At 46.2% G+C, this 12,500-nt stretch overlaps 1 protein-coding gene across 1 annotated transcript in view; it reads left to right on the top strand.

Moving 5' to 3' along the window:
* Positions 1–12,500, top strand: part of LOC129820950 (ephrin type-A receptor 6-like) — a 345,999-nt gene that overhangs the window by 318,028 nt on the left and 15,471 nt on the right. The window contains exon 9 of the mRNA XM_055878103.1: positions 1–3. This exon is cut by the window's left edge and continues 106 nt beyond it. Within this exon, the coding sequence (XP_055734078.1) occupies positions 1–3 (3 nt within the window). The remainder of the gene's footprint in view (positions 4–12,500) is intronic.

Here is a 12,500-nt window from a genome sequence, read left to right as displayed (position 1 = left end):
ACGGTAAGATGAATATACACACACACACACACACACACACACACACACACACACACACACACACACACACACATACACACACACAGATTTCCTGGGGACTTGGGAGATGTCCCATGGGACTAATAGGTCATCAGACAACAGACAGCACCACAGACAACAACCAGCACCACAGACAACAGACAGCACCACAGACAACAACCAGCACCACAGACAACAGTCAGCACCACAGACAGGATTGAATAAGAATTCAGCACCATGGACAGCACTAAATGTGGACAGCTCCCTCTTTACTGAGAGACCTACATACAGTAATACAACTGTATTGGGCATTGCACACTGAAAAGTACAACAGTTATAAAAGTACTTAAAGAACAGTTAAAAGTAGGATGTTTCGGTGTGTGATGAACCTTTGAGATGACCTTTCAATCTGTGTAGGTGTGAGCCTCTTTCTCTGTTCTATCTGTTCTGAAAAGCTTTCTAAGTATGGGAGAGAACTGAGACACTGTGAACAGAGAAGTAGCTTCAAACAAGAACCAGTTAAAAGCAGAACTGTGCATGTTCCTGTCCCCCTATCCTCATGTATACAGTGCCTTCGGAAAGTGTTCATTTTGTTACATTACAGCCTTATTCTCAAATGGATTACATTTTTTTTTAAATCCTCAGCAATCTACACACAACATCCCATAATGACAAAGCAAAAAACAGTTTTTTAGACATTTTTGCACATAAAAAAAAATATATATACAAAACAGAAATACCTTATTTACATAAGTATTCAGACCCTTTGCTATGAGACTCGAAATTGAACTCAGGTGCATCCTGTTTCCATTGATCATCCTTGAGATGTTTCTGCAACTTGATCGGAGTCCACCAGTGGTAAATTCAATTGATTTGGAAAGGCACACACCTGTCTATATAAGGTCTCACAGTTGTCAGAGCAAAAACCAAGCCATGAGGTCGAAGGAATTGTTTGTAGAGCTCCGAGACAGAATTGTGTTGAGACACAGATCTGGGGAAGGGTACCAAAAAAATTCTGCAGCATTGAAGGTCCTCAAGAACACAGTGGCCTCCGCCATCAAACTGAGCAATCGGGGGAGAAGGGCCTTGTTCAGGGAGGTGACCAAGAACCCGATGGTCACTCTGACAGAGCTCTAGAGTTCCTCTGTGGAGATTGGAGAACCTTTCAGAAGTACAACCATCTCTGCTGCACTCCACCAATCAGGCCTTTATGGTAAAGTAGCCAGACGGAAGCCACTCCTCAGTGAAATGCACATAACAGCACGCTTGGAGTTTGCAAAAAGGCACCTGAAGGCTCTCAGACCATGAGAAACAAAATTGTCTGGTCTGATGAAACCAAGATGAAACTCTTTGGCCTGAATGCCAAGCGTCACGTCTGGAGGAAACCTGGCACCATCCCTACGGTGAAGCATGGTGGTGGCAGCATCAGGCTGTGGGGGTGTTTTTCAGCTGCAGTGACTGGGAGACTAGTCAGGAGTGAGGGAAAGATGAATGGAGCAAAGTACAGAGAGATCCTTGATGAAAACCTGTTCCAGAGTGCTCAGGACCTCAGACTGGGGCGAAGGTTCACCTTCCAACAAGACGACCATAAGCACACAGCCAAGACAACGCAGGAGCTGCTTTGGGACAAGTCTCTGAATGTCCTTGAGTGGCCCAGCCAAAGCCCGGACTTGAACATCTCTGGATAGCCCTGACAATAGCTGTGCAGCAACGCTCCCCATCCAACCTGACAGAGCTTGAGAGGATCTTTTTTATTTTTATTTTTATTTCACCTTTATTTAACCAGGTAGGCTAGTTGAGAACAAGTTCTCATTTGCAACTGCGACCTGGCCAAGATAAAGCATAGCAGTGTGAACAGACAACAACACAGAGTTACACATGGAGTAAACAATAAACAAGTCAATAACATGGTAGGAAAAAGAGAATCTATATACAATGTGTGCAAAAGGCATGAGGTAGGCAATAAATCGAATAATTACAATTTAGCAGATTAACACTGGAGTGATAAATCATCAGATGATCATGTGCAAGAAGAGATACTGGTGTGCAAAAGAGCAGAAAAGTAAATAAATAAAAGCATTATGGGGGTGAGGTAGGTAAATTGGGTGGGTAGTTTACAGATGGACTATGTTCCAAGGTGGCTTAGCAGTTCAGACGTCTTTTTCCGTATTGTCGTGTCGTGTCCTGTATATATATATATTTACACCTTTTCTTCACATATCTTTAATTTATTTTATTATCCAAGAACTCAACTACAAAAGCTTTCCTGCAAAAGCTTTCCTGCAACCCGCTTCACCAATTACAATAGTATTATTTACCTCAATCTGAAAATCCATCGTGGAAGATAGCCAAGGGCTAATTCAGAAGCTAGCCTGAAAGCTAACCAGAAGCTACTCCGATAGCTAGCCAGAAGCTAATCTGTAGCTGCCCCGAAATTAGCCGGTTTGCTGGCTAGCGTTGGTGTTTCAGCTGCCCACGTTTTGCGGTCATCAGCTATTCCTTTAGCTCGATAATCTACCGGCACTTTTGTGCAACGCGACTCGGACCGGAGCATTCCGGGCCTTTTTTTTTTTTTTTTTTTTTTTTTTTTCAGTTTCCCCGGATTCCAACCGCAGGCTCTGGACACTTGCACCTTGATTTCGCAGCTAGCTAGCTGCATACCGTGTGACTATTGGCTTATGTCGACCCCGGAGCAAACTCAAATCATGCTGGAGCTAGCCAGCTGAGGAGTTCCATCACCATCCGGACCCGTTTCTTTTGTTGCTGCTGCAGATACGGAACCCCACCGGGCCTTCACGACTGACTGCCGACGTTATCTGCCCGAGGGATTTATCCAACCGGCACCTCCGTCCCGACGTTACCTGAACGCTCATCTGAGGCCCGCTAATCGTTAGCTGTCTTATCGGCTGCTATCTGAACAAAACCCCACTACACGGAACCTACCGACGGAAACGCACGAGGTATCTACAAACAGACCTCCATCCTATGCTGCTACCGATAGCCATATACCCGGCCAGCTGTCTGGATCGCCACGACCCCAACCAACCTCTACTCACTGGACCCTTATTGATCACTCGATTAAGCATGCCTCTCCTTAATGTAAATATGCCTTGTACATTGCTGTTCTGGTTAGTGTTTATTGGCTTATTTCACTGTAGAGATTCTAGCCCTGCTCTCTATACCATATCCAACCTCTCAGTTCCACCACCCACATATGCGATGACATCACCTGGTTTCAATGATGTTTCTAGAGACAAGATCTCTCTCATCATCACTCAATACCTAGGTTTACCTCCACTGTATTCACATCCTACCATACCTTTGTCTGTACATTATTCCTTTAAACTATTTTATCGCCCCCAGAAACTTCCTTTTACTCTCTGCTCTAGTAGCTCTAGGCGACCAATTCTCATAGCTTTTAGCCATACCCTTATCGTACTTCTCCTCTGTTCCTCTGGTGATGTAGAGGTGAATCCAGGCCCTGCAGTACCTGGCTCCACTCCTATTCCCCAGGCGCTCTCTTTTGATGACTTCTGTAACCGTAATAGCCTTGGATTCATGCATGTTAACATTAGAAGCCTCCTCCCTAAGTTTGTTTTGTTCACTGCTTTAGCACACTCTACCAACCCGGATGTTTTAGCCGTGTCTGAATCCTGGCTTAGAAAGACCACCAAAAATTCAGACATTTTTATCCCCAATTACAATATTTTCAGACAAGATAGAACGGCCAAAGGGGGCGGTGTTGCAATCTACTGCAAAGACTGCCTGCAGAGTTCTGTTATACTATCCAGGTCTGTTCCCAAACAATTTGAACTTCTACTTTTAAAAATCCACCTCTCTAAAAACAAGTCTCTCACCGTTGCCGCCTGCTATAGACCACCCTCTGCCCCCAGCTGTGCTCTGGACACTATATGTGAACTGATTGCCCCCCATCTATCTTCAGAGCTCGTGCTGCTAGGCGACCTAAATTTGAACATGCTCAACACCCCAGCCACCCTACAATCTAAGCTTGATGCCCTCAATCTCACACAAATTATCAATGAACCTACCAGGTACCACCCCAATTCCGTAAACACGGGTACCCTCATAGATATCATCCTAACAAACTTGCCCTCCAAATACACCTCTGCTGTTTTCAACCAAGATCTCAGCGATCACTGCCTCATTGCCTGCATCCGTAATGGGTCAGCGGTCAAACGACCTCCACTCATCACTGTCAAACGCTCCCTGAAACACTTCAGCGAGCAGGCCTTCCTAATCGACCTGGCCGGGGTATCCTGGAAGGATATTGATCTCATCCCGTCAGTAGAGGATGCCTGGTCATTTTTTAAAAATGCCTTCCTCACCATCTTGAATAAGCATGCCCCATTCAAGAAATTTAGAACCAGGAACAGATATAGCCCTTGGTTCTCTCCTGACCTGACTGCCCTTAACCAACAGAAAAACATCCTATGGCGTTCTGCATTAGCATCGAACAGCCCCCGTGATATGCAACTTTTCAGGGAAGCCAGAAACCAATATACACAGGCAGTTAGAACAGCCAAGGCTAGCTTTTTCAAGCAGAAATTTGCTTCCTGCAACACAAATTCAAAAAAGTTCTGGGACACCGTAAAGTCCATGGAGAATAAGAACACCTCCTCCCAGCTTCCAACCGCTCTGAAGATAGGAAACACTGTCACCACCGACAAATCCACTATAATTGAGAATTTCAATAAGCATTTTTCTACGGCTGGCCATGCTTTCCACCTGGCTACCCCTACCCCGGACAACAGCACTGCCCTCCCCTCTGCTACTCGCCCAAGCCTTCCCCATTTCTCTTTCTCCCAAATACAGTCAGCTGATGTTCTTAATGAGCTGCAAAATCTGGACCCTTACAAATCAGCCGGGCTAGATAATCTGGACCCTTTCTTTCTAAAACTATCTGCTGAAATTGTTGCCACCCCTATTACTAGCCTCTTCAACCTCTCTTTCGTGTCGTCTGAGATCCCCAAAGATTGGAAAGCAGCTGCGGTTATCCCCCTCTTCAAAGGGGGGGACACCCTTGACCCTAACTGCTACAGACCTATATCTATCCTACCCTGCCTTTCTAAGGTCTTCGAAAGCCAAGTCAACAAACAGATTACCGACCATTTCGAATCACACCACACCTTCTCCGCTATGCAATCTGGTTTCAGAGCTGGTCATGGGTGCACCTCAGCCACGCTCAAGGTCATAAACGATATCGTAACCGCCATCGATAGGAAACAATACTGTGCAGCCGTATTCATTGACCTGGCCAAGGCTTTTGACTCTGTCAATCACCACATCCTCATTGGCAGACTCGACAGCCTTGGTTTCTCTAATGATTGCCTCGCCTGGTTCACCAACTACTTCTCTGATAGAGTTCAGTGTGTCAAATCGGAGGGTCTGTTGTCCGGGCCTCTGGCAGTCTCTATGGGGGTGCCACAGGGTTCAATTCTTGGACCGACTCTCTTCTCTGTTTACATCAATGATGTCGCTCTTGCTGCTGGTGATTCTCTGATCCACCTCTACGCAGACGACACTATTCTGTATACTTCTGGCCCTTCTTTTGACACTGTGTTAACAACCCTCCAGGCGAGCTTCAATGCCATACAACTCTCCTTCCGTGGCCTCCAACTGCTCTTAAATACAAGTAAAACCAAATGCATGCTCTTCAACCGATCGCTGCCTGCTCCTGCCCGCCTGTCCAACATCACTACTTTGGACGGCTCTGACTTAGAATATGTGGACAACTACAAATACCTAGGTGTCTGGTTAGACTGTAAACTCTCCTTCCAGACCCACATCAAACATCTCCAATCCAAAGTCAAATCTAGAATTGGCTTCCTATTCCGCAACAAAGCATCCTTTACTCATGCTGCCAAACATACCCTTGTAAAACTGACCATCCTACCAATCCTCGACTTCGGTGATGTCATTTACAAAATAGCCTCCAAAACCCTACTCAATAAATTGGATGCAGTCTATCACAGTGCCATCCGTTTTGTCACCAAAGCCCCATATACTACCCACCACTGCGACCTGTACACTCTCGTTGGCTGGCCCTCGCTTCATACTCGTCGCCAAACCCACTGGTTCCAGGTCATCTACAAGACCCTGCTAGGTAAAGTCCCCCCTTATCTCAGCTCGCTGGTCACCATAGCAGCACCTACCTGTAGCACGCGCTCCAGCAGGTATATCTCTCTAGTCACCCCCAAAACCAATTCTTCCTTTGGACGCCTCTCCTTCCAGTTCTCTGCTGCCAATGACTGGAACGAACTACAAAAATCTCTGAAACTGGAAACACCTATCTCCCTCACTAGCTTTAAGCACCAGCTGTCAGAGCAGCTCATAGATTACTGCACCTGTACATAACCCATCTACAATTTAGCCCAAACAACTACCTCTTTACCTACTGTATTTATTTATTAATTTATTTTGCTCCTTTGCACCCCATTATTTCTGTCTCTACTTTGCACTTTCTTCCAATGCAAACCAACCATTCCAGTGTTTTTTTTAGTTTTTATTTTACTTGCTGTGTTGTACTCACTTCGCCTCCATGGCCTTTTTATATTTTTATTTATTTATACATATATCTGTTTGCCTTCACCTCCCTTATCTCACCTCACTTGCTCACATTGTATATAGACTTATTTTTTTTCACTGTATTATTGACTATATGTTTGTTTTTACTCCATGTGTAACTATGTGTTGTTGTATGTGTCGAACTGCTTTGCTTTATCTTGGCCAGGTCGCAATTGTAAATGAGAACGTGTTCTCAATTTGCCTACCTGGTTAAATAAAGGTTAAATAAAAAAAATAAAAAAAATAAATAAAAAATGTACAGCTGCAGCGATCGGTTAGCTGCTCGGATAGCAGATTTTTAAAGTTGTTGAGGGAGATAAAAGTCTCCAACTTCAGAGATTTTTGCAATTCGTTCCAGTCGCAGGCAGCAGAGAACTGGAAGGAAAGGCGTCCAAATGAGGTTTTGGCTTTAGGGATGATCAGTGAGATACACCTGCTGGAGCGCGTGCTACGGGTGGGTGTAGCCATCGTGACCAGTGAACTGAGATAAGGCGGCACTTTACCTAGCATAGCCTTGTAGATGACCTGGAGCCAGTGGGTCTGACGACGAACATGTAGCGAGGGCCAGCCGACTAGGGCATACAGGTCGCAGTGGTGGGTCGTATAAGGTGCTTTAGTAACAAAACGGATGGCACTGTGATAAACTGCATCCAGTTTGCTAAGTAGAGTATTGGAAGCTATTTTGTAGATGACATCGCCGAAGTCGAGGATCGGTAGGATAGTCAGTTTTACTAGGGTAAGTTTGGCGGCGTGAGTGAAGGAGGCTTTGTTCCGGAATAGAAAGCCGACTCTAGATTTGATTTTGGATTGGAGATGTTTGATATGAGTCTGGAAGGAGAGTTTGCAGTCTAGCCAGACACCTAGGTACTTATAGATGTCCACATATTCTAGGTCGGAACCGTCCAGGGTGGTGATGCTAGTCGGGCGTGCGGGTGCAGGCAGCGAACGGTTGAAAAGCATGCATTTGGTTTTACTAGCATTTAAGAGCAGTTGGAGGCCACGGAAGGAGTGTTGTATGGCATTGAAGCTCATTTGGAGGTTAGATAGCACAGTGTCCAGGGAAGGGCCGGAAGTATACAGAATGGTGTCGTCTGCGTAGAGGTGGATCAGGGAATCGCCCGCAGCAAGAGCAACATCATTGATGTATACAGAGAAAAGAGTCGGCCCAAGAATTGAACCCTGTGGTACCCCCATAGAGACTGCCAGAGGACCGGACAACATGCCCTCCGATTTGACACACTGAACTCTGTCTGCAAAGTAGTTGGTGAACCAGGCAAGGCAGTCATTAGAAAAACCGAGGCTATTGAGTCTGCCGATAAGAATATGGTGATTGACAGAGTCGAAAGCCTTGGCCAGGTCGATGAAGACGGCTGCACAGTAATGTCTTTTATCGATGGCGGTTATGATATCGTTTAGTACCTTGAGCGTGGCTGAGGTGCACCCGTGACCGGCTCGGAAACCGGATTGCACAGCGGAGAAGGTACGGTGGGATTCGAGATGGTCAGTGATCTGTTTGTTGACTTGGCTTTCGAAGACCTTAGCTAGGCAGGGCAGGATGGATATAGGTCTGTAACAGTTTGGGTCCAGGGTGTCTCCCCTTTTGAAGAGGGGAATGACAGCGGCAGCTTTCCAATCCTTGGGGATCTCAGATGATACGAAGGAGAGGTTGAACAGGCTGGTAATAGGGGGTGCGACAATGGCGGCGGACAGTTTCAGAAATAGTGGGTCCAGATTGTCAAGCCCAGCTGATTTTTATGGGTCCAGGTTTTCCAGCTCTTTCAGAACATCTGCTATCTGGATATGGGTAAAGGAGAAGCTGGGGACGTTTGGGCGAGTAGCAGCGGGCCGGGCGGGGCTGCTGGCCAAGGTTGGAGTTGCCAGGTGGAAGGCATGGCCAGCCATTGAGAAATGTTTGTTGAAGTTTTCGATTATCACGGACTTATCAGTGGTGACCGTGTTATCTAGCCTCAGTGCAGTGGGCAGCTGGGAGGAGGTGCTCTTGTTTTCCATGGACTTTACAGTATCCCAGAACTTTTTGGAGTTAGAGCTACAGGATGCAAATTTTTGCTTGAAAAAGCTGGCCTTTGCTTTCCTGACTGACTGCGTGTATTGGTTCCTGACTTCCCTGAACAGTTGCATATCACGGGGGCTCTTCGATGCTATCGCAGTTCGCCACAGGATGTTTTTGTGCTGGTCGAGGGCAGTCAGGTCTGGAGTGAACCAAGGGCTATATCTGTTCTTGGTTCTGCATTTTTTGAACGGAGCATGCTTGTCTAATATGGTGAGGAAGTAACTTTTAAAGAATGACCAGGCATCCTCAACTGACGGGATGAGGTCAATATCCTTCCAGGGTACCCGGGCCAGGTCGATTAGAAAGGCCTGCTCGCAGAAGTGTTTCAGGGAGCGTTTGACAGTGATGAGGGGTGGTCGTTTGACCGTGGACCCGTGGCGGATACAGGCAATGAGGCAGTGATCGCTGAGATCTTGATTGAAGACAGCAGAGGTGTATTTGGAGGGCAAGTTGGTCAGGATAATGTCTATTAGGGTGCCCATGTTTACGGATTTGGGGTTGTACCTGGTGGGTTCCTTGATGATTTGTGTGAGATTGAGGGCATCAAGCTTAGATTGTAGGACTGCCGGGGTGTTAAGCATATCCCAGTTTAGGTCACCTAACAGAACAAACTCTGAAGCTAGATGGGGAGCGATCAATTCACAGATGGTGTCCAGGGCACAGCTGGGAGCTGAGGGGGGTCGGTAGCAGGCGGCAACAGTGAGAGACTTATTTCTGGAGAGAGATTAATTTTTAAAATTAGAAGTTCAAACTGTTTGGGCATAGACTTGGAAAGTATGACAGAACTTTGCAGGCTATCTCTGCAGTAGATTGCAACTCCTCCCCCTTTGGCAGTTCTATCTTGACGGAAAGTGTTATAGTTGGGTATGGAAATCTCAGAGTTTTTGGTGGCCTTCCTAAGCCAGGATTCAGACACGGCAAGGACATCAGGGTTGGCAGAGTGTGCTAAAGCGGTGAGTAAGGCAAACTTAGGCAGGAGGCTTCTGATGTTAACATGCATGAGGCCAAGGCTTTTTCGATCACAGAAGTCAACAAATGAGGGTGACTGGGGACATGCAGGGCCTGGGGACATCTGCAGAGAAGAATGGGAGAAACTCTCCAAATACAGGTGTGCCAAGCTTGTAGAGTCATCCGCAAGAAGACTCAAGGCTGTAATTGCTGCCAAAGGTGTTTCAACAAAGTACTGAGTAAAGGGTCTGAATATTTATATAAATGTGATATTACAGATTTTTTTCTAAATTAGCAAACATTTCTTAAAACCTGTTTTTGCTTTGTCATTATGTGGAATTGTGTGTAGATTGATGAGGGGAAAACATGATTGAATACATTTTTGTATAAGGCTGTAACCTAACAAAAATTGACTAATTAGTTTTTTCCCCTCATCACGTTAATGTGGGAAAAAGTCAAGGGGTCTGAATTCTTTCCAAAGGCACTGTAGATCTGTCTATGTATATGTGACCATCCGGCCTGTGTAGGAGTGGGTTTCTCTCTGTACTTTACAGCGTTCATACAGCCTACTCTAAACACACACTGCTGCTCTTCACATCATCTTCAGGGTTATCTTACAACACTCTCATCCCTCTCTCCTTTCTCGCCTCTCTCTCGTCGCTTTACACTTTTTCCTCTCATCCTCTCATCCCTCTCTCCTTTCTCGCCTCTCTCTCGTCACTTTTCACTTTTTCCTCTCATCCTCTCATCCCTCTCTCCTTTCTCGCCTCTCTCATCGCTTTACACTTTTTCCTCTCATCCTCTCATCCCTCTCTCCTTTCTCGCCTCTCTCTCGTCGCTTTACACTTTTTCCTCTCATCCTCTCATCCCTCTATCCTTTCTCGCCTCTCTCTCGTCGCTTTACAGTTTTTCCTCTCATCCTCTCATCCCTCTCTCCTTTCTCGCCTCTCTCTCGTCGCTTTACACTTTTTCCTCTCATCCTCTCATCCCTCTCTCCTTTCTCGCCTCTCTCTCGTCGCTTTACACTTTTTCCTCTCATCCTCTCATCCCTCTATCCTTTCTCGCCTCTCTCTCGTCGCTTTACACTTTTTCCTCTCATCCTCTCATCCTTCTCTCCTTTCTCGCCTCTCTCTCGTCGCTTTACACTCTTTCCTCTCATCCTCTCATCCCTCTATCCTTTCTCGCCTCTCTCTCGTCGCTTTACACTTTTTCCTCTCATCCTCTCATCCCTCTCTCCTTTCTCGCCTCTCTCTCGTCGCTTTACACTTTTTCCTCTCATCCTCTCATCCCTCTCTCCTTTCTCGCCTCTCTCTCGTCGCTTCACACTTTTTCCTCTCATCCTCTCGTCCCTCTCTCCTCTGCTCATCAGCATCCAGCACCCCCCCAACATCAACATATGTGAAAATGTCACGTTTCTAGGTTTTGTAGTAAAAAATACAGAGGAAGATAATGGTTTCCAATGACATCATTGGTGTGCATCCTGTGATTTTAACCAATTATGAGCTGGCATTGGCTACTAATTGAGTTGATTATGATTTTTTACTACAAAACATTGGAACACACCATTTTCACATACTGTATGTTGATGTGGTGCTGGAGAGGATGAATATGAAGTTTCACTTTCAGCATGTAGTAATGACTCAGTGGATATTAGGGGAGAGAGGATGTTGAATTCCATTGACTTTCAGATTAAAGGCAGGATTTGATATTGAAAGGTGTGTGGGTGTGCGTGTGTGTTCCTGAATATCCTCGTAAAGCCTCAAAGCCACAACACTATCCTTTACCCTGCTTTCTGAGGACACCTTTAAGAGCGTGCCTCTGTCTTTGTGTGTGTGTGTGTGTGTGTGTGTGTGTGTGTGTGTGTGTGTGTGTGTGTGTGTGTGTGTGTGTGTGTGTGTGTGTGTGTGTGTGTGTGTGTGTGTGTGTGTGTGTGTGTGTGTGTGTGTGTGTGTGTGTGTGTGTGTGTGTGTGTGTGCGTGTGTGTTTGTGTGTCTTCTTTTCAGCAGCAAGACATGAAAGCCAGTGAGTCAGTGATAGAGTGGTGCTGGACTGGTCTGATGAAGGACAGGATTGTAGCTTTAATCAACACACTGACCCCATCACTGGAGGGCTACTGGCATTACACAAATCCTCCTCTACTATTCTCTCATCTTGTCTCTTCTTGTCCTACTCTCCTCCTCTTCTATCTTCTCCTCCTCTTCTCCCTATGACCCTCTCCCTCTCTTCTGCTCCTCTATCTTCGCTGCTATCTCTTCTCTGTCAGTGTCCAGGCCTCAGACCTCACACAGCAGGATCCCAACCTGGCAACCCACTGATATCCAGCGCTCTGATAGCCTCTCTGATCTGGCTAACTGGAAACCACAGTCACTCACAAACACACACACACACACACACACACACCGACATGCAGGCTTGTGCACTCCCACACTGACCCCTCCCCGCTCAGTAATGAGTGTGCTGATTGCTTTGGCCTCTGACTAATTCCAATCAGCGTCATTTAAACCTTCTTAATGTCAGACTCATGGACAATGGAGAACTTTCACTTTTCAACTTAAAAAATTGGCTAACCAAGCCCCTGACCCTCTCCTCCTCTCTCCGCTCCTCATCCAGGTGGAATCTGTCAGTTCCTGTCTGTCATTCTGCCAACACCAGCTGACAAGCTGTCTCTCACTGATACCACACACACACACTCAAACACACCTCAGCCTCATTAGCGAAGTGTGTGTGTGTGTGTGTGTGTGTGTGTGTGTGTGTGTGTGTGTGTGTGTGTGTGTGTGTGTGTGTGTGTGTGTGTGTGTGTGTGTGTGTGTGTGTGTGTGTGTGTGTGTGTGTGTGTGTGTGTGTGTGTGTGTGGTGATATGACCTGTGAAATAGCTTG

This window comes from Salvelinus fontinalis, chromosome 23, assembly GCF_029448725.1.
Source record: "Salvelinus fontinalis isolate EN_2023a chromosome 23, ASM2944872v1, whole genome shotgun sequence".
Classification (NCBI taxonomy): domain Eukaryota; kingdom Metazoa; phylum Chordata; class Actinopteri; order Salmoniformes; family Salmonidae; genus Salvelinus; species Salvelinus fontinalis.
This window is presented reverse-complemented; position numbering and strand designations above follow the sequence as displayed.